Source organism: Cervus elaphus, chromosome 24 (genome assembly GCF_910594005.1).
Source record: "Cervus elaphus chromosome 24, mCerEla1.1, whole genome shotgun sequence".
NCBI lineage: Eukaryota > Metazoa > Chordata > Mammalia > Artiodactyla > Cervidae > Cervus > Cervus elaphus.
Genome location: NC_057838.1, coordinates 23,352,669 through 23,375,852, shown reverse-complemented (window position 1 = coordinate 23,375,852; position 23,184 = coordinate 23,352,669). Strand labels below are relative to the sequence as shown.

Sequence of the window (23,184 nt, the reverse complement as noted above, 5' to 3'; positions counted from 1 at the left end):
AATACTCAGAATAGGTAAATCCACAGACATAAAAAGCAGATTAGTGGTTGTGAGATACTGAGGAGGAGGTAATGGGGAATGATGCTTAATGGATACAGGGTTTTTTCTTTTGAGGGTCATGAAATGTTCTGGAACTAGATAATCACGATGGTTTCAGAATACTGTGAGTGAACTAAATGTCAATTAACTGTGTACTTTAAAATGATTAAAATGGCCAATTTTATGTGTTTACTACTATAAAAATAATCAGTACAAAAATTGTTATGCTAGGACAGTTTGAAGACTTGAGTGTGCTAAGAGAAGAGAATTTTAAAGCAGTAAACTTGAGATGGATGAGAAAAGCAAAAACACTAGGAAAAAAAAAATAAGGTAACACTGGGACTTAGTATCTATCTTTGGGAATTTTTAAAAAAATACTATGAAAAGTTTCAAACATACTCAAATACAGAAAGTATACTACAGTTAATGCCCATCAACCTAGTTTCAACAATTATCAACATTTATATGTACATATGAGTTGTAAAAAACTGGAAAACTTCTGAAGACTTAGTTTTCAAACTCAAACAATTGACTGAGGTCACTCTTCCTCCAGAGTTTGGAAAAAGACTAAGTATCATGCACCACAGGTATACATATACTGGTGTCTGCATGCTTATACATCCTTCTAGGTGTACACACATGATCCTATTTAAATTTAATCACTGGATAACATATGGACAAATAATACTAAACCAAGACATTATAACCACTAGGAAAAAGCAGTAAACACTGATGTTAACCTATTTTCCCTCTGATAAAAGCTTCTTTTATAGAACTTAAGTCATTACAAATTAAATACAAATTGTTATCCAAAATGTTAAGCACTAGAATAACAGGATGCAAATGTTTGTTTAAATATATACGTGATCACAAATTTATAAAGATATCCTCCAGCACTTTCAGATTTAGAAATAAAATTTTCTGTGTGAGACAAGATTGGAAAACCAACTATTAAATGAGTATTAAATCAGTTCTTTTTTTAAAATTAGCTAATTGAGTTCCAAGAATATACTAACATAAATCAAGGAAGTCATTTCAAAACAAAAAGCACCAATTAGACCTGTACCTGTTCTCTGAATTCCTGCTCTTTCAACTTTGAGTCACTGATTAGAGTAGTCTTCTGTGCTAGTTGTGTCTGAAAGAACAAAAAGTCAGATATGAGACTGCTGGTTTCATCATTGCGTGGACACATTTCTACACTGCCTGGAAAATTTTTCCTTGTTAAAACAAGTCTCTTCATATTTTAACTTAAAATACAGAATGCAAAATAAAATAAAATACAGAATGCTCCTGAAAATGGATTACCTTCACTCAAATTCAATGAAAAACTAGTCTTACCTGTAGCTCCATAATTGTTACCTAAAAATGGAAAAGAAAAAAAAAGAAATAAGTCCATACACTAAAATCTACAAGAAACAATAAAAGGGAACAATATGAAATTACAAGGCAACAAAAATTCAGTGTTACAGTCTTAAGAGAGTGGTCAGACTTGAGATGAGACAACTTTAACTACTTGCTTTTAAACCTGGTCTATTCTGCTATATAAACTCTTACAATGTAAATATATGTGTGTGCGCTCAGTTGCTCAATTGTATCCCACTCTTGCCACCCCATGGACTGTAGACTCCTGTACACGGAATTTTCCAGGCAAGAATACTGAGGGGGGTTTCCATTTCCTCCTCCAGAGGTAAATATACATAAACACAGGTAAACACAAAGAAAAATGACTAGCAGCTCAGTTGTGAAACTCCTAAGAATCATGACCACTTGGGAAAATAAGGCACCCATCAGGAACGGTTTATCTATATACATCTGTGTTATCTGACTTTTTTTTTTTACAAGAATATATTTATCTATTATTTGTACAATTTTAAAAAACTAAACATATTAACATCTATTTATAACATATGGGTTCTTCAGGGAAAATTCTAAAGGACCATTTCTGTGAATCCACTGTGTGCAATAATCACAAATTATTTCTCACCCAACTCAACACTGATATACAGTTCAAGACATCTCAGAAGCACCAAAAGATGCTCAAGAAGGAAAAGAATAAAAATTCAAAAAGAATAAAATAGAAAAACATTTTTTAGAGCAGAAATAAAAGTTAACGATATTCTCTCCTTTCTTATGCTACAAATTAAAGGACTCAAAAGACCTCCTGGATATTAATTTCACAACGTTTCAATACACTATGGCATCCTGACACAGGTCTTAAGGCCACTTTATACAACATTAATACTTAATTTGATACTGAGGAGAAGAATACCTTAGAGAGTACAATACATGTATCCATCTCATAGGAAGCAACATTTAACAGTACCAAGTATATTCAAATAATGACCAACTGGCAAAAAATTTAAAAAACAAGAAAAAATAAAATAAACTAGAAGCTACTGAAAAAAGAAAGGAAATTCGCTCATTGCTAAAAACTAGAACCTGTGCACCAAGTGGCCCGGCAGGGTAGAGCTGTTTTGCTGTTGTTTAGTCACTCAATCATTATGTCCAGCTCTTTTTTGACCCCATGGACTGTAGCCCGTGAGGCTTCTCTGTCCATGGTATTTCCCAGGCAAGAATACTGGAGTGGGTTGCCAGTTCCTTCTCCAGAGCCATTTATACAGTCCTTTTCTCTCCATTTTGGAAAACTGACCCATGCAACTGGTTATCTAGAAAATTACTATCTGGTCGCTGACTTCTGCGATGAATCCTCTATAACTCTGGAGGATAAAGCCAACAGTGTCCACCTCTCCCATGGCCCTCTTGACAGTGCTATGAAGACCACACTAGGTGAGTGAGGTCATCAGAAGGAGGACGGTATACTGCCCTGGCCTCTCGAATGAGGGCTCACAAGCCCTGAGGATATGCATTTGCTGGGGTGCACAGGTCAAGAAGCCACAGGGTAAACATGGTCCATCTTTCATAGCATCATTTTTACTTAAAGACTGGGATTATAAAAAAGCCTAGATATGCAGTGCCAGATCTCTTTGAATTGAGCCCAATTTTCCAAAGTAATCCCCTTGCATCTACAACTTGTCCCTTAACCAAGGAGAAAACATGGTTTTTCTCAAAGGTATATAACTAAAACCATTTTTATGTGACTACAAATAAGGATATATTATAGAGTAGAATATAAAATGTATATGAATTTTTAGCACAAAATATAAAAATCTAAAACTGAGATACATTCTATGAACTGTTTTTGGCTCTGCCCCAGGGCTACAAGGTTAACTGTCCTCTGCTGTCCTTTCCATGGGGAAGCCTGAGAAGCTTTGGTACCACAGAAACACCTAGGTTTTGAAGTCTGGCAGAGTGGATTTATATTCCCAATACAACATTTACTGTGTGAGCTCAGAGATTTTATTTAATCTCTTTGAAGTTTAGTTTCACACACTATAAAGAGAGGCGACAACTTCTCTCTTAGGTGTGCATGGCAACAGGCAAGTCAACAAAAACGACAATGTTTTCAAGGACTGAGTAAAAGCCAAGTCCAGGTCCCCTCACTTTATCATTGCTGGGAGTCTCCTCCTGCTCTAGCCTTTGCTGGTATTTCTTCTGCAGGTCCTCAAATTGAGTCTGCAAGTCCATTACTTTTGCAGTCATTTCTTCTTCACGAGCCTTTGGAATAAAAAAACATATGTATGTTAACAAACATCTCAAAAAGAATGCAGTAAAGAAGCAACATGATATTGAAAACTACCTCTGTGGGAGAAGCAAACATCTACATATTTTTTACAACATAAACCACTATTTTTATTGTCATTCATTTCTTTGCTCCGAAAACTTCCACTCATGCCTCACTTTTAACTCCAAGCCCTTTTTAAAGCTGCTCATTATTCCTAGGATCACTTTTCCCACCTTTAGTCCTCTTATCCCCACCCCATAAAGCTCGTCAAGCTGACCCTTAAACTAGGGTTCCCAGGTTTAGGCAACATTGAAGTGTGTGACAGCATTGTGACTGAACTATAACACAGAATCTATGTTTTAAGGCTTCCATACTAGGATTTAATGTCCAGAAAATATCCAATATAAACTAGCTTTATGCACACGACAGCTCAACTAGCTAGACACTTAACTGATCAAAAGAAGCATGGGTTTTTTCTCCCCTAGCTCCTTGGGATGGGCTGCACAAGTCAAGATGGTTCTCTGTCCTAGTTAGTAAACCTGCACATCCCCTACCCATCGGACTGAAAACCACACCAGTGGTTCTTTGGAGTAAAGCGTTTAACTATAATCTATTTCTGAAGAAAAAAAAAAAAACTGTCCAATATATCAGTAACTAATGTAAGGTATCCATTTGCCTTGACCTTGGCAGAAAACAGACAAGGCTGCAAAAGTAATATGCAACTTATTGGCTGAAAACTCCTTCTTACAAAATTTGGCAGACAAATCATTCTCTCTTCTGTTCTGACTGCCCTGCTAAAAGGCCTGCCCATCCTTACATTTTTTCATTTGTCTTGATAATTGCCATCATTTGTTGTACAAAGCAGTCCAGACCACTCCTTGCTCTTATAAATCTCGTAATAACGTTTGTGCTAAAAGAACATTTGGCATTGGAATATTGATCAGATTTGAGTAATGAAGATAGGACAAGTGTTTGCTGAGTAAGAAGCTCAATAGGAAAACAGCCACAAGGAGGTATCTGATTTAACAGAAGAAATGTCATCATTCTCAAAAACAGGTCCAGAGGCACAAAAGAAAGAAATGAACCATGAGACAACTCAAAAGTCTAAATAACTTGTCATAACTTATAATTTGTCATGAAAATTCAAACAAATAAAAAAAGATTGAAGCCCTTCTCACAACATAAGCGAAGCAGGGGTCTCTTGTAACTAGACTCAGACATCTGCCACGGAGGCACTCGAACGTAGCCTCCACCCTTCACACACTACTGACCAGAAACTACTGTAAATCTATAACTGCCCGCAGTTCTGGCTTATTTACTGTTTTATTCTACCATCACATATACTGTGTGGATGTCTTGTTGATGTGGTCCAGCTTTGTTTGAAAGATCACCTCTACAGCTATGAATTTGGTGAGGCTCAGATTCTGATATGGCAATTAGCTACGTCTAACATTTCCTTTGACAGCTGGGAGAAACCAATCTGGAGCAAGCCCACTAAGAATTAGAAAAGAATCCTTGATGTGTCATTTCTAATTGAAGAAATAGCTCTGTGGTTTCCTTTGTAGAAGCTTTCTATCTTCTTCAAGGGAGGAGGGGGAGCAATACCTCTTACTCTTAAGTAAAAACAGTAAGAAAAACTAAACTAAGTATTTATGCACATACATGGAAACTATGTTTTAAAGACTATTGTGTCAAAGCCAAATCACTAAACTGTGCTAAACGTCAAGAAGAAATCAGTCTGACGCAGCTGTAGGAGCTCCTCCCTCCCAGTGAGGCTGCTCTGAGGTCGGGAAGGCAGTCAGCTCCCTTACTTGTCAGACTCAGTTCCTTTCAGATGTCACCATCCTTTATTCCCAAACGAATGCTCCCTTGCCTACCAGGTGTCACCGCCTTCAAATTCACCAAGTGTCTAGTATGTGCCAAGCACTTGGCTAGGTCCTCAAGACTCGAGATGGATAGCAAGATCCCTGCCCACAAGATACTAAGAGTCTAGGGGAGAGGACAGACACATTAATACATTCCTACACACATATGTATGTATGATAAAAATGACATGTTGAAAGGAAGTAATAAATATAAATAAATACAGAGTATCAAAGGAAGACAGGTGCAATTCATTCTGTTTTAAAGGGTTGCAAAAAACCTAAGTGAAAACAATATGCTGCAGAAAAGCACATTCAAAAAGCTAACTTTGGGGTAGGACTGGGAAAAAAGAAACAAGAATTCTTTTTTTTTTCCTGTCTGCATAAGGAAACACAGGACTATCACATAAGAGACTAATGGTCACCTGTGGAGGGACAGAGAACAGTGTGGGTGCAATTTTCATTAGGGACCATCCTCCAAGTATACTTTTTAATATTATTTGAATCTTTAAACCATGGAACATATTTGACTCAATTTTTTTTCTAAATACAAGTTGAATTTAAAACTTAAAAAACTGTCCAAAGAGAGATGACAGCCAGCAGGACTAACTCACGAAGTGTGAGAATGAGCTCTGGTGGTGCCAGGAAAAGCAGAAGCAGAGGTGAAATACGAGGAGGAAGGAGTTAAAGCTGAGCTCAGCCGGACCACCGACTGACCCAGAGGAAGGGCACCAGGACAGAGGGAAGACACTACATGTGTTCAGGGCAAGGGATATGATCCCACCTTTATTTGCAGACAGACAGTAACTCTGACAGGAAGAGATGAAAAACCGAGAGCAAAGAGACCAACTGAGAAATTAATACAACAGACCAGGCCAGATGCAATACAGCAGCCAGGACCGTGGGAGAAGTGGTGGAACTAAGAGGAGGGGAACGTTCATTGTGATTCAGTGAAACACTACAGCTGAAAAAGTCTATTACATGCTGGAGACCATGCTGGAGACACACAGTTAAAGGGAAAAAGGTTCTCTCTCTGCTTAGGAAGTCAGGGAAGATAAACAGATTTCATGTCCTAAAAGGTGTGTGGATGTGGACGCGGATGTGTTAGGGGCTGAGAAAGACAGGAGGCATGAATCAAGGATGACAACGTTCTCAGCTTTCTCCAATGGGTAAAGCAACTCTAAGAACATGAGCTAAGACAGTAAAAGCAGGAAAGTGAAACTGTCTCTGTGTTCCACTTTTACCAAATCGCACAATAACTTTAATGGATGACAAAAATACAGCATTCTATAATGTCATCATTAAGACAAATCGTCAATCTGATAATAGCTTTTATAGAGGGAAAAAACACTACTACATAATACATACAAATCTCATATAAAACTCCAATTCTGGAAATTTTTAAATGGGAGAATGGTAACAGAATATGTCTCAAAATCAAAGCAATATGGTGTGTGCTCAGTATTGGTAATACTAATACTTTTGAGTTATATTTACTCTTTAAAAAAAAAATCTTCAAGACAGAGTATGTATTTGGGTGTTTGGATGGGGAGTGCTGATTTAATTACCATGTCAGTCCTGGAGCTGGCACTGAAAGTCTGAGGCCACATTGTCTAATACAGTAGTCGCTGGGCACCCTGTATAGTAGGTATGAGCACTTGAAACGTGGCTAATCCACGCTGAGATAGACTATACGTGCAAAAATACACTGACTCTCAAAGAATTAATATATATATAAAATACGTTAAATATAATATATATATATCATTTTTATACTGACTGCATTTTGAAATGACAATGCCTTGGATATAATGGGTCAGTTACTGTATTATTAAAATTAAATTCACCTGATTCTTCTTTATTTAATGCGGATACTAGAAAATTTTAAATCCTATTTGTGGCTTGTGTTGTATTTCGAGGGGACAGTGCTGGTCTAAGGTACAGGAAGGGGTCTGGGGAAGAGTCCACCCAACTCCTCGGGCCCATCCTCTACTTCCTGTCTCTACCGCTCTACTGCTCCCAGCCTGAAGCTGGGAGGCCCATTTATTTTCTAGTAACCACCACATCTTCCAGAAGGAACCATACAGAGGTCACCTGTCTGTCTCCCTGTTCACTGACCTCTCTACCCACAGAGGTGTGCGGGGACCTGCAAAGTCTACCTCGTGCTATGGTCCCCTGACACACACACTCAGAGAGAGACAGAGAGCCCGGGCGCAATCTGTCCCCTGCACGTGAAGCTCCATGATACATAACTGTTCCCTTCACCAAGCTCCTTTCTGAAAGAGAAGCCTCTATAAAATACATGAAACCAACAGAGTCTGCACTCTACTACTCACTTTGTAGTTTTAAGGAAATCATTTAACTACGCTGAACTCATTCTCCTTCTGCAAAAAATTAAATAAATAAACCACCAAAAAAGAAAAAACAGAAGGTAAACCTAAAACTAGCTTTAATGTATCTTCCAATCCCAACATTCTCTAAGCATTCAAGAAACAATGATATTTTTTAAAGCTTTGCACACATATACTCTAGGGAAGTATAAGAAAATGTGAAATTATTCAAATTTTCTTTCATAGTGAAATCTATAGCTCAAAATCTATATTAAAAAATCACCAAAGAATTGATTCTTTTGAACTGTGGGCTTGGAGAAGACTCTTGAGAGCCCCTTGGACTGCAAGGAGATCCAACCAGTCAATCCTAAAGGAAATCAGCCCTGAATATTCATTGGAAGGACTGATGCTGAAGCTGAAGCTCCAATACTTTGTCACCTCATGTGAAGAGCTGACTCACTGGAAAAGACCCTGATGCTGGGAAAGACTGAAGGCAGGAGGAGAAGGGGACGACAGAGGACGAGATGGTTGGATGGCATCACCGAATCTATGGACATGAGTTTCAGTAAGTTCTGGGAGTTGGTGATGGGACAGGGAAGCCTGGCATGCTGCAGTCCATGGGGTCGCAAGGAGTCAGACGCAAATGAGTGACTGAACTGAACGTTTATATTCATGTAACATATTTCAGAATTCCAGCTCTTTCAATTATATTTAAAATAATTATTACTAGAATCTGTTCCTGGCTGAGACCTCTACTGCTACCACAACCAGACTAAGGCAAGATTCTCTGGTTTACCCATTCCTAATTATCAAATGTTTCTCAGCACACTGTGAACTAAGGCTTACAGTAACTAAAGAATCTGCACTCCAAGAAATAATAATTTACATTGTTTTATATTCAAAAATATTCTGAAGTCCGAATACTCACTAGCATTCATGGCTTATCTTTATACATAAAAATGACAACACTAATCCACCACTAATAGAATAAATACTATACTGAATTTATCTTTCAACTGCATATAAAACATCTGGCTAATGTATTCTTTTTTTTCATCTTTTTTCTCCCTTGAGATCAACAAACACTATGCAAATTGGGTAGGGATGAAATAAAGTCAACTGGCCCTCCTGGAAAGATCCCAGTTAAGCTCATACACACACCAACTGTCTTAAACACAAGCTCTCAATTCTTAGTCTGGTGATCTCACAATTTGATCTGAATCTGGGAGACAAGAGAAGAAAATCCATTCTTTCCCTTACTAACTCACTGTTGCTTCAAGTATGTCTGGTAAGCAGACACTGTTCAGAAAACTATAAACCTAGCAGAAATCAATTAGACTCCTCATAAATCTGCAAACAATGGAAAAACACTAATTTGAATTATATTGAACTCCCCCTCCCCAAAAAACCCCTCTACATTAGAAAAACAGGAAATCTGACAGCCCAATCTTCTTTACACTACCATGAAATCTATTTCACCTAAATTTCAAGAGAGAGAGAGAGAAAATAAGGTACATCAAGGATTTCTTCATATCTTTTGGCGGTTCTTTTTAGGTCATCTTCTTTCTCTGCAATTTTTTTATATAACTGATTTGTCTCTTCTTGATGGCTTTCTAAAAGTTCAGCCTCCACTTCCTGGGCTTTATCTAATAAATAAAAAAAATGGACACATATAAGAAAATATATTAGGTAAGAATTAATATCTATATCCCAGTATCTATAAGAACCCTTGTTCCAAATTATCAGTGAACTTGATTAAAATCAACTGATCAAATTGATCAAATGTATCCTTCTCAGGGAGCAGAAGTGCCTTCATCAGGTAATTAATTAGCTAATGCTTTCTTTCAGGTTGTTCCACCTGCTCCTTCCCTCTGAAAGCAAGTCACTTTCAGGCAGCACAGTTTCCATCAGTGAACTTTCTTGGGCAAGAATCATTTTTTTTCTCCTGTTTATAATTACATAAAGCACTTAGCACACTGTGAAAAGAATAAGCTTAAATTATAAATAGCCACCGCTGACTGATTCTGATTTGGTTTCTATTGAATTCAAAAGTTTACTTACCGATGGTCTCCTTTATGGTCATTTCCAGCTCCTGTTCTTTTTGTGCGAGCTGTGTATGAAACTCTCTCATCAGCTGTTTTAATGTGGAATTGTGCTTCAACTCAAGATCTTCCTGCTCCTGTCTGAGTTCCAAAATATGAAGAGCTAATTGTTGTCATACAAAAAAAAAGCAGTGCATATAGTCTGATCTCACTGGTGTATCCAACCATATTGAAGGGGGGGTGTGTGTGTGAGCACACATGTGTGTGTCTCCAGGCCCAGAAAACTTCTGGAAGGCTACGTAAACTATGATTAACTCTAGGGAATGGTCCTGAGGATTTGAGAATTTTCATTTTCCACTTTAAATTACCATATACATCATATACCATATATACCACATACATCTATATTATATAACAACATTAACACTAAAAATAATAAAACAAAAAATAATTACTGGGTTATGTACCTAATAATCATGACCTCATATGCAAGGAAAGGGTTTTTTCCCCCTTAAATAGACATGGAAAAACACTGCTTCTCTCATTTAATTGCTTTTATTTCTCTTCAGTATTTAACTTACTATATTTATGCTTGATACTAACAATTTTAGGTTATGAAACTCAACTGTATTAAAACACAAAAAAGATTTCATTAGGGAGGATTACCTTAAAGATAATCATACTGGAAAGAAAAAAAAAAACTTACTTGGGGCTTCTCTGGTGGTCCAGTGGTTAAGACCCACCTGCCAATGCAGGGGACACAGGTTTGATCCCTGGTCCAGGAAGAACCCACATGCCTCTGAGCAACTTAGCCCATGCACTACTAACTCCTGAGCCCACTTGCCCAGACCCCGTGTGCCACATCAAGAGAAGCCACCACAATGAGAAGCGCATGCACCGCAACGAAGAGTAGCCTCTGCTCACGGCAGCTAGAGAAAGCCTGCACACAGCAACAAAGACCCAGCACAGTCAATAAACAAAATAAAAGCTTACTTGATTTTCTCTTCCATTTCTTTTTCATACTCTTTCTTTATTATATCCAGTTCTTGCTGATGCTCCTTCCGCAGCATTCGAATATCTTTCTGCAGTTTAACCACCTCCTGGCTCAGCTTCCGCTTCTCCTGCTCCGCCCCTGCTAATTTAAACTCCAGGTCACTGTGCTCCTCCATGTTACTAGGCAAGCTGGGCTGGACCACATGTGATGTGGACTTTCCTTCAGCACTTTCTTCCAAAACTTCTGTGGGTTTACTTTTTCCATTCATCTGTTGTTGTAGAGCCTGTAAACTTTCAAGTTTTGAGGTCAGCGCTTCGATTTCAACTCTGTGACCTTCCCTCTCTCTCAATAAGCAGGAATCCAGCTCTTTTATTTTTTGCTCCAAGATCTGACAGGTCAAGTCCTCCCCCTGGAGCATTTTCTGGACATTGCCAACCACATTTTCCAAGTTCTGCTTTGCCCCTGTGTTATTTTTATCTCCTTCTTCTTCCAAATGCTGGGAAGAAACCAAGGAGTGTTTCTTGTTTTTTCCTTCAAGTTCTTCTTGAAGCTGATTAATCATCACTCGATCCTCATGTTGTTTTGCTTCAGCCTGTTCTATCTTTATTAAGAGCTCCTGGTATTTGCACTGTATTTCAGAATGAGAGGAAACTGTCTCTTCTTTTTCCTGCTCCAGCCTCTGCACTAACATTTCCTTTTCAATTAAATTTCTTTGTAAAATACTTAGTTTTTCTTCACACGCATTCTGCACCCAGCCTTGGGAATCTGCTTCTTCTTGCTCAGTACACACTGCCACATTTTCCGATAATCTGGGTACAGCTGACGTTTCTGATTGTGGTGAACTTTCCGCGGACTTCAGTTTTTCTTGCAAGATGTGAATTTCTCTGTCTCTTTCTTGCAGTTTTGTAGTTAGCTCACTCAGACGGCTTTCTCTGTCTTTTCTGTATTGCTGTTCTTTCTCTTCCATTTGCGATGACAACTGCTTCTTGATAGCGGCAATCTTTTGTTCGGCTTTTTTCTTCAGTTCTGCTAATTTCGAAGCACCTTCTGACTCAAGTCTATCTTCCAATGCTTTTAACTCCTCTTCTTTGCCTTTCACAATTGAATTCACATGTTCCAATTCTTTCTTCACAGATTCAAGTTCACATTTCATGGAAGATGCTTGCTCTTCAAGTCGTAAGACTTTTTCTTCAGCCTCTTTAACCCTGTTGTCCTTCTCTTCTCCTAACTCTTGGATGTGCCGGAGTTTCTGAATCAGTTCTTTCTGTTCACTATCCTTTTGTTGATGGTGGTTTTTAAGCACTTCATTTAAGGACTCAATTTCAATTGCTTTCTGAGCAACATGCTCCTCTAATTCCACAATTCTCACTGTTAGAGCTTTTAACTCAGCCTCTAAATTACACTCCTTCTTCTCCATCTCACTCTTCTTATCTTCCATCTCACCCTTTAAATATTCAAATCTTTTCTTTTGCTGATCAAGGTCCTCCTTCAATAAAGTTAACTGCTCGTCCTTTTCACTGGTTTCCTTCGTTTTTAACTCAAGCTGCATCTGCAATTCTTTACTAGTATTTTGGTACTGTGTAAATCTTGACTGTGCTTTCTTCTTCCACTCTGAGAATTTGATGGACAAGTGATCTGCCTGCTCCAGAGCAGACGTTTTCTCTTTACTCAGAGTTTCAACTTTCAAAGATAAATCTCGCACTTGATCCAGCAATTCCTGCTGTGCTTCATCATGTCGCTTACTTAGTGATGAGATGGCTGCTTCTTTTTCAGCTAGGCTGATGCTATTCTGAAGCTGAGCATTCAAATCAGCTAGCTGTTTACTAAGACTGCTGATCTCAGCTTTTTTTTCTTTAAGCTCTTCTTTCATCATAGTGACGGCATTGATGTTTTCTGACAACTCTTTCTTCAACTGTGTGATACAAGATTCCTTTTCTGAAGCAGCCTGTTGCTGATTTCCTCCTTCCTTCTGTAAGGCTTCTTTTTCTGTGACAAGACCTTCAATATCAGCCTTCATGCTCTTAATCTGACCTTCTTTTTCTTCCAACTGATGTGCAGCATGTTGAAAAGAACTATTTAGTATATTTTGCTCTTCTGTTAGCTGTCTAAGTTGTGCTTCTAACTCAGAAACCTGGCAAGTTTTGCTGAGTAGTGCCTCCTTCACTTTAGCTGTGTGCTGTTGACAATGGGAGATTCTAGAGAGAATGGCATTGATTTTACTACTGCTGATGTCGATGAGCTCACTTGTTTTAGCCTGTAGTAAGGCTTCGGTTTTCTTAGAGTAAATGTCTAGCTGAACTGCTAGCTCTTCGGACAGTTTTTTGAACTCCAGGCTTCTGTCCTCTAGGCTTTTCTTACTGCTGTCGTGTGAAGATTTCAGACTCTGGAATGCTTCATCTGTGGTTTTCAGCATCTCAGTAAACTCTAAAACCTTGAGCCTATCTTTTTCTGCCAGCACCTTCAGTTCAGCTACTTGCTCTTGAAGAAAAATGTTTTCCTTCAGAGAGCCACTCAAGTCAACCTCCAGCTTTTCAAGTTCAGCTTTCAGTTTAGCTTCATTCTGTGCGAGGGAATCCCTGAGAGCAGCATTCTGCTTCAACTGTCCCTGTAATTCCTTTAACGCAGTATCCTGCCTAGCACCCTCTTCCTTCAGCCATGCCATTTCCTTGCTCATCTCTTCTTTTTCACACCCAAATAGGAGCATCTTTTGCTTTAGTTCTGCTACCTCTTGTTCTTTCTCCTGTAACTGGATATCATGTTTTTCCTGCAGTTCTTCAGCTTGCTGACTAAGTTTCCGCTCCCAGGCTGCTATGACATCATCGAGCTCTCGCCTGTGTGCCTCGGTGAGACTTTCTATTTGCTCCCTTTGGTTTGTCTCCAGTCTTGACACTGCATCATTGATTCCAGCTGAATTAGCCTGTGCCATTTCCAAAATTTTGGCATTGAACTGTTTTTCTTTTTGACTGAGCTCCAGAGCAGTATTTTCAAGCTCTTTTTTAAGTTTGGCTTCCTGATCCAACAATTTCTTCTTTAACATTTCTTGCATCTCCTTTGCTTTCTGCTTAATTTTTTCCATCTTTTTCTCTTGATTTTTAAATTTGGCTTCATATTCCTCTTGCAAAACACGAATACTGTCCTCTTTGGCTGATAATTTCTGTTTGAGTATTTCTATTTCTTTGCTCTGGGCTTCTCTCATTTGTAAAATAACATTTTCCTTTTCCATTAAGAGTTGCTTGGTCTGTTCCTGCTCTGTGTTGTTATCTTTAAGTTGGGATTCATAGAGTTGGGTTAAAGATTTCACTTTTTCTTCCATTTCACGATTCTGTTTTTCAAGCTTCTGCAGTAGATCCTGCACCTGGATTTTGTGAGTGTCTAACTCAGCACAAACATCTTTCTTTTGAGCTTCAACTTCAGCTACCTGTTTGGTAAGAAGAATTCTTTCTGTTTCCAAATCCAACAACTTCTGCTGCAACTGGGCCAGCTGCTCCTCATGGACTTTAGCCTGCTCATGCGTGGTATTCTGCAGTGACTGGAAAAGCTCCAGCTTAGTCGATGCCTGCTGGAGTTCCCCTTCGGACCTTTTGATGTCTGCCTCTAAATTTTCCACATGGGCCTGATGTTCTTTTAAATGCTTGTCCTTTTCCTTCAGAAGAAGCCCAAGTTGGTTAATTTCATCTTTTAAGGCCTTTTCAGTTCTCTGGATAGAAATCTCTTGTTCTTTAATGATATTGTCAACCTGTTGTTGGTGATGATTTTTCTGTTCATCCAGCTTGGCCTCTAATTCCTGCTTCATTCGATCCGCTTGATCCTTTAGTACAGAAAGTTCTTCTTCTAGCTTGTCACGTGTTTTTAATACTTCCGACAGTTCAGACGATAGTGATTCCAATTCTGTTTGCTTCACATCAAGCTTTTCTAAAGTCTTTTCGTTCATTTCTTCTATGTGGGCCTGAAAGAGTGTCTCTCTGTCTTTCACCAATGTTTCTTTCTCTCGCTCATACTTTTCTCTAAGCTCTTCCATTTCAGTCTGATGCTGTTGCTCTAAGACTTGGAGCTTTTCAGTCCAAATGTTATCCTGCTGATGCTGCAGACTTTCCAATTCTGTCTTGTGTTTTTCAACCATGATTGTAATTTCTTTATTGTGCTTATTTTTTTCAGCTTCCAAATGAACAGTTAAATCTTCTGATTGATTTTTATTTTCTTGCAAGCTTTTTTCCAAAGAACTTTCTAATTCAAGAATTCTCTGTTAATGAAAACAGATGTGTTTTTAATTTATTAGCAATAATATACACGACATGATGTCTACACCTCCTTAAAGATTACAATTTAGATAAACAATTTTACATGTCATATCAAACACTAGAAAGGACAAGGAATCTGTGCTCAGTTCCTAAAGGAATCATGTAATAAAAAAAAAAAAGATTCTATTTTTTACACAGCTCATAATTCCAGATTCTTTCTATTCGGGTAACTAGTTCAACTATCTTTTTCAAAATCATTCTGAATGGATAGTGGGGGGAAAAACGATAAACTATGTAACAGTAACTGTTGGTAGAAAGAGGAGTATTTTTTTCTGTTTTTAGAAAGGCCTATAATAGTATTCTACCACTTTTATAATTTAATTTTGAAAGAAAAATAATATATCTGGCTCTTACACCAAAAATTATTACTTAGAAGATGTTTTTCAAAAAGAAGGAACTTACACCAAAGTAATTTACTAAACTTTACCAAAGTAGTTTACAAAAAGTAACAGTGATACAAAAATATTATTATCTCACGAAAATATCAATCTTGACTGAAGGAAAAAGAGCTAATATTAAGGCAGAGCCAAGGAATGTCAGAACTGGAATGATGTTAAGAAATTATCAGATCCAACCTCTTCATGTGTCATGTAAGGAAATTAAGGTATAATTAATTTATAAAGCTAATAAGTGAAAGATGTAGGCCTCCTGAGTACCCATTCCCCTTGACTATGCCACCTTACAAAATGTTGGAAGTGGGCTAGTAAGACAGTTTAGAAATATGCGTAAGAACTGAGACTGTTTCACTGTCTAAATCAGAGCAAAAAGGCTTTTAAAAAGTCTAAGTAGTATTAATTTATTTCTAGTAAGTCAAATATTTCATGCACTGTTAAGGGAAAGAACAGAGGGCCTTAAAAATGTGCACACTGAGATAGACATACTTACCTGCTCATCACAGGACTATTTTTTAATATGGGAAAACGGGAGAAAAATTAAATGTAAAAGTAGAGGAACAGGGTAACTCAACTGATACAAACAGAAAATGAAGTATGTCTAGATATGGCATGAGATGAAGGTGAAGAGGTAAGAAGGTGTCAGGGCAAGCGCTGCCTACAAAAGGAGGCCTCTTCCTAAGGATGAAAGATGAGTAAGCAGTGGAGCAAGGACGCTGCACTGCTGACTGAGGGCAAAGAATCGGAGTGAGAGACAAATACAGTCAACCGAAGGCAGAGAGTCGGAGCACCACGAGGCAGGCATCAAACCACTCCCACAAATAGCTCTACCTACAAGTGGAGTGTACGTAAGTGCGCGCGCTCAGCTGTGTTCTGACTCTTTGCAACCCCATGGGCTCTAGCCCACCAGGCTCCTCTGTCCATGGGATTCCCCAGCAAGAATACTGGAGTGGGTTGCCATTTCCAGGAGAGCACGTATATGTATATCTAAAACAAAGTCTTCTCTACAACTTTATATCGACTGTAGAGATAATAAAGAGTTTTCATGTATTAATACAAGTAATCCCATAGCCTGGGGCCCTGAATAGTGTTTAAACTTACAGTTCTATATGTCTCTGCTTCTTGTTGAAGGTCCCGAACTTTATTTTCACTCTCTGTGAGGATTGCTTTCTTCTGCAACTCTAACTCTTCCAAGGCCAACGATTCTTGCTGTTCTTTTTCTTGAGTGATCTTCAAATATTCTGACTGACTTTTTTCCTGTGCCAAAAACAATCATACCACCTTAGACCCATGTAGATCTTCAGCATTCTCAAAGCACTGCCACAGGAATCATTCATTTCATTTGATCTGCACACCAGCCCTGTGAGGTAGGCAGCATTGTTACCTCTCTCTCCTCACACTCTGGTCTGCAGAAACAGGGCATAGTGCCTTTTCCAGTATGGTCTGGCCAGTCTTTGCCACAATTACAACTAATATGAAAAATTTTGTTTCCAGTAACCCTACTGTGCATGTGCATGCTAAATAAGTCACTTCAGTCATGTCCAACTCTCTGCAACCCCAGGGACTGTAGCCTGCCAGGGTCCTCTGTCCACGGGGCTCTCCAGACAAGAATACTGGAGTGGGATGTCATGCCCTTCCCCAGGGGATTGAACCTGTGTCCCTTCCGTCTACAGCACTGGCAGGTGGACTGTTTACCGCCAGCACCACCTGGGAAGTGTGTCTGCTATGTACTCATTACTTAAAATGCTTTGCAAAATATCACTGAATGTGCGGGTCACACAACTGTCACTACCACTTCTCTAGAGTTTGATATTTCAACTCTAGGCCATAGACTTATATAATTTATATAAATTTAGGTTGTAAATTTATATAATTTGTGAGAAATACCTTACTATGATAGGGAACCCTGCATGGAAAAGCTAATCAAAATGAAATTACATGTGAAAAAATGGATTAGATCAAGGAACTCTAAAAGCCTATACAGCTCTTAAAAAGATCTGGCCCATTTCACTCTGGTGAAGTATACTGCTTTAAGGAAAGATTTTGTACCATACCATAAGCAGATTGATTTTTAAAAAATTAGTTTCTATAACATCAATTTTGAAACATCATTTTAAACATACTAAACTGTTTAACATAAACTATAATCTAAATGCATTGCCACCTATGCCCATAAATATAAAAAAGGAAATGCTAATAGTCTGCAGAATTTTGACTCTCAATGCCAAACCAATTTCTTTAAGAAACTAGGTAGGAAGAAGGGTGGAAGGGGACGAGCACATGCGTAGGTATGTGTGCTTCATGTGTTATTTGTGTCCTGCGCTCACTAGTCAGAGTATGTCTGATATTATCGATTCCCAAAACACAGTATTAACAAGGTCAATGTTCAGAGTCCAGTGTCCCAATTGTACGTTACTTGCTCAGTCATGCCCAACTCTTTTGTGACCCCCTGGACTGTAGCCTGCCAGGCTCCTATGTCCATGGGATTCTCCAGACAAGAATACTGGAGTAGGTTGCTATTTCCTTCTCCAATTACAGTGCCCCAATTACTCCAGCATGAAGACCCACAGCAGGTCTTATGACAGGCATTTTTAGCACCATCCCCAGCTTCATTTATGTCCCCAGTCTCGCTTTGTTCCATTAATTTCCATGCTACTATTTTAAATTTATGCTGTCCTGTTGTAATTTTTAAGTACTCTCAAAGTTGTAAACAACTTCAAATCCTTTTTGGACCAACAAAGAATACAAGTATGTGCCCATACAGATGTATGTTTCACAACCATGAACTAAACCCCTAACCTCAGCCAACAGCACTGTAAATCCATGTGTCTGCTGGCCCCACAGAGATTACAGAACTCCCTGACTCAGTTCAAGGATCACAGCTGCTGGAAAGCCTCAGAGCCCCAGGTCCAAACCAGAGTGAAAACAGAAATGTGGAAAAGAATGGAGATGAAAATTATAACAACTATTTCTCACCCTTTAAAAGTATTTTTTATTTTATTTTTTAAAGTATTTTTTAATTATACCTATTACCTTATGGATAATAACTTCATGTAAAAACAATAAGCTACATTTTTGGCATTAATACTTCATAAGGTAACTTATCTAAATAGGCTTTTCACAATTTAAGTAAAATATTTTTTGTTTCAAACTTTCAAATTATACCATGCCAACAACTCTTTCTTATCTTTGCTTTTTTGGTTATTGTTTTAGTTAGTTCAGCCAGTTTTCTCTTATTTTACTTTATTTTTTTTAACATCATATAGATTGAAAACTACTGCTATCAGTCTACTTAAAAGGAAAACTGCGTATGTGCTCAGTCGTGTCCGACTCTGTGACCCCATGGACTGCAGCCCACCAGGCTATTCTGTCCATGGGATTTTCCAGGCAAGAATACTTGTTTCTCCAAGGAATGTTCCCAACCCAGGGATCAAACCCGAATCTCCCATGTCCCCTGCATTGGCACGCAGATTCTTTACCACTGTGCCATCTGTGAACTGGGTCATTTTCCTTTTGTCCTCTTTAAAATGCATTCAAGCAAACTTTCTGAGCCTTAAGCTCTGATACATTCGGTCTGGTATCTGATATCTATCAAGACATTCTTGCTAAATTATGCAGGTGCTGGCCAACTGCTTCAGTTAACCTACCCTCCCCTTTATTTCCCCCAATCACAGTCTACAGCCAGGGCGAGAGGAACGATCCACAAACACACTGATTAATGAAAGCCTGTTAGACAAGCAAATTTAATTTTCAGACAATACTAAATCAACAAATTCTGACAGCCTCATTTCTGCCTACAGTCAGTCTCTCTGCATCCTTAAAGGTCAAGGCTGAGAGTAGAGTGACCTCAGCCTAGAAGGCAGGGGTGAGGGCATGACAACTTTATAATGAGGGAAAAACAAAATACTGTAGGTACTTACAAGAGCTATTCTCATTTGCTCCCGAAATTCCATTTCTTGAGTCTGAAGCTTCTTCGTCAGTTCCTGCTCTTTGCTAGCCAGCTCCTCTTCATGAAGCTTCTGTAATTTAGCAATTTGTTCTGAGGATTTCTGAAAAGCAGCCAAATAGTTAAAAGTGAAACATCCAGATAAAACATGTCACTCTACAACAAAACAATACTTTATTATAGTTCAATCATCAACCTAACAGATTCCTAACAGGAAAAATCAGAACGTATTTCCCACATAAATCAAAAGTCACCAAATTCTTGAGAGTTTAAAGAAAAACCAGTAAAGTGTTGCTCCTCATTTAGGACATGAAGAGCTGAAGCTTCAACAGTCAATCCTATGGGGCTGAAGCTCCAATTCCACGTCTTACAAAGATGTTCCCACCAAACAGGATGGGGAAGCGTAGCAAGGGGGAATAAGGATGTGCTCAGAAAGGGCACTCCATCATGGGCAAGGTGCCCTGGCTTCACCCATCTAATTATGCCTACCTTTCCAGGCATGTACTACTATTACTAATTAAGTATTGGTCTTGTTCTTTCTTGAATAGGAAGACTCAAATCTTATAAAAATGTCAAACCACCCTAAATAAATTCAAAAATTTAATAAAATCAAATAAAACTACCAAGCAAATGAGGGAAGGCCCACTGGACAAAATAAACATGGAATAATAGCCAGTCTCTTCTGAACATTAAGAGTAATGAGGAGGGGCTATCAAGCAGTAGAATATAAATATAAAACAATATATAAAACAATTTAAAACTATATAAAACTAGAACATATGGTAAAACTAGTATTAGGGTAATACCAGCATATGGTCAGACAAAGTAGTGGAACAGCAGAGAATCCAGAAGACCCATACACAGCACTATAATAATTTAGTATGTAATAAAGGTAGTATGGCATGTCAGAAGGGAAAACACAGGTTACGAAAGAAATGATTTGAAGACTACTAGGCAGTCATCTGGAAAATATTTAGATTGGGTCCCTACCTCACTCCTCACACTAAATAAATTTCAGTTGGATCAAAAATTTAACCATAAAAAATCAAAGCATAAAAATGTCACATGAGAAAAACAATTTTTTTTTTACTCAATAGAGAATGTCTTAAAGCAGAATAAAAATTTGCTAACATTTAAGGAAAAGAAAACTTTTCTGCATATCACTCTCCCCCAAAAAAACAACAAAAAATGATAAAGACAACAAATTGAAAATTATTTGGATAAAAATACCTATCTCTAAGGGTTAATTCTTACTATAAATAAAAAGCTTCAGTATGAAATCAGTAAGAAAAAGTCCAACAGTCCAAGAGGAAAAGGAATCAGGATTTGATCAGGCAACTCAAAATGGAAAGCTATAAATTCCTTGTAAACATACAAAAACATGTTTGTCATATTGTAAGAGATATGTATATTAAAACTATAATGACGTCATTTTTAACTTAGCTCATAAAGATTTTTAAAAAATCAGGTAACAACATCTTTGTCAGGGCGGGAACGTATTCTAATACTTGAGTATAAATGGTCCTCCATCAAGCTTGTAGCAACTAGGCAATAATCAAAAATACACATAACTTTTGCCTGAGTAATATTCCACTTCTAGGAATCTATTCTAAAGAAACAGATGTTAGCGAATATGATAAGGATATTCACAATTTCCAACAATAAAAACTGAAAGTCTAAATATCTACCCATCAGCAGAAAACTGATAAAATTATGAGCTATTCATAAAATGAAATCCTGAGCCATCTTTAAAACAAAAGGGACATCACTCTTAACCCAATAATAAAGAACAACAACCAAGACAGATTATTAATTTGGAAAAACAAAATACAGAACATTAAAAATAACATGCCATCTTTTATTTTAAAAAAAATTAAAGAGAGGGTTAGAAAACAAAAAAAGAGAAATTATATGCAGAGATTATCTCTGGGAAGTATACTCAAAAAGATACACATTCATTTCTTTATCAGAGTGCTTTTTTCCTATATCCTGAACATCATGAAATGGATACGGTCTGAAATATAAATTTCCTCTTCTTTACTGCAGAGAGTGTAGGAAAAGTGTAAGACTTAAGTTTCAAAACTGCTATAACCCACTGCAATCTAGAATTATTCTTACTTTCGTGACATCAACAACCTCCTGCTTCACGCCACTTAATTCCTGTTGAAGTCTGATACGTTCCTCCTCACTTGCTTTTTCAATGGCTTTTATTTGCTCATCCATTTCTGCTTTCATTTTTCTCCGTGCTTCTTCTGTTTTTTGGGCTGTACTCAGGGCTTTCTCAAGTTCCTCAAAAGCTATAATGAAAACAGCAGAAAACAAGTATCTCAAGAAATACTATCATTGAGCTAAAGTGTTTTACATTCAATTGATGGGAACTAAGAGCAGCAGTAGCAGGACATGTTAAAAAACTCATCATTGTTTAAAGCCAAGAGGTATTTGAGTAGTGGTTCAACAAAGCCACAAGAAATGTCCAGTCACTGAAAACAATCTGTCATTGAGTTTTGGATTCAGATATTAAGATGGCTTATACTGTATGAACTTAGGCTCAAAGTTGGAAAAAATATTAAATAACTAAAGATTTGCCCCTCTCTCCCCACAAATGTCATTATGGATAGTAAATTCATAGAAATGAATACTTGTACCTACTTCTGTAGTATAGAATTGCGATTGCTTCTTTGCTATGCAAGTTCTTGTCTATTATCAATAACTAGGTAACACTATTGTATATTCACTGGGATATTTTTAAGAATGAAAAAATTATTCTTTGACTAATCGTATTTTTAAAAAAAAACAAAAAACCTCTTAACCATACAATAAAAGCAGGGTTTTTTTCCTAAACATTTACTGGCTGAATCACATATTTAAGCAATGTATTTTGATATGAAACCTACTACTATTTTGATATGAAACCTGTATTTTGATTTGAAACCTATGTAAGTTTCAAATCAATGTAGCTAACTAGTAAGAAATCTTTTCCTGATTCAAAACCACTACAATATTGTAAAGTAATTAGCCTCCAACTAATAAAAATAAATGGAAAAAAAAAGTGTACAAAAAGGCACTACTAGCAGGGAATTTTGGAGTGAAATAAGTAAGAACACAGATTCTGCAAAAACAGTCACCTAGGCTCCAACAGTAAGATCTTTAAGGACAGATCACTCAGCATCAAACAGAATCTGACAGCATGGGTACCAGAGCTGGGTAACTAGACACCGAAAATACACGAGTATGTGAGCTTGTATATATTTGTGTTTGTATACATGCATGTATGTGTGTGTGTGTGTGTATGCATGTGTGCACTGTATATGTGTGTAAACACACACTTTCTCTCTCTCCCCCCTTCTCTCTCTACTGACAGAATAATATCCTGTGAAAATCCTAATGCTATTATCATCCTCGACTATTCTTTAGTCCTCAAAGAATAGAAGACTTCCCTTTACCAAAGAGAAGAACTATAAATAAAATATCAACTTTCAAGATGGGTTTTAATCCTTTTAAGAAATAAATATTCAGGGTGACAATTCATTGACACATGAAGTATTTTCACTTCCAGTGGTGTAAGAAATGTGGAACTTCAACCGATGATATCGCATAAAAAAGCCCCTTCATTAACTACAATTTCACTTAACAGATAGTGGTTTTCACAAAGAAACTGC

General features: G+C 37.7%; 1 protein-coding gene across 5 annotated transcripts in view; it reads right to left on the bottom strand.

Annotated features, from left to right (window-relative positions):
• The window catches only part of GOLGA4 (golgin A4), a 112,622-nt gene that overhangs the window by 18,160 nt on the left and 71,278 nt on the right, over positions 1–23,184 (bottom strand). For all 5 annotated transcript variants that reach the window (XM_043885176.1, XM_043885177.1, XM_043885178.1 and 2 more), the window contains 9 exons: positions 21,644–21,822; positions 19,500–19,628; positions 16,681–16,836; positions 10,889–15,129; positions 9,915–10,036; positions 9,369–9,499; positions 3,541–3,654; positions 1,378–1,398; positions 1,106–1,174 (listed from right to left, as the gene is read on the bottom strand). In XM_043885176.1, coding sequence (XP_043741111.1) covers positions 1,106–1,174; positions 1,378–1,398; positions 3,541–3,654; positions 9,369–9,499; positions 9,915–10,036; positions 10,889–15,129; positions 16,681–16,836; positions 19,500–19,628; positions 21,644–21,822 — 5,162 coding nt within the window. The remainder of the gene's footprint in view (positions 1–1,105; positions 1,175–1,377; positions 1,399–3,540; positions 3,655–9,368; positions 9,500–9,914; positions 10,037–10,888; positions 15,130–16,680; positions 16,837–19,499; positions 19,629–21,643; positions 21,823–23,184) is intronic.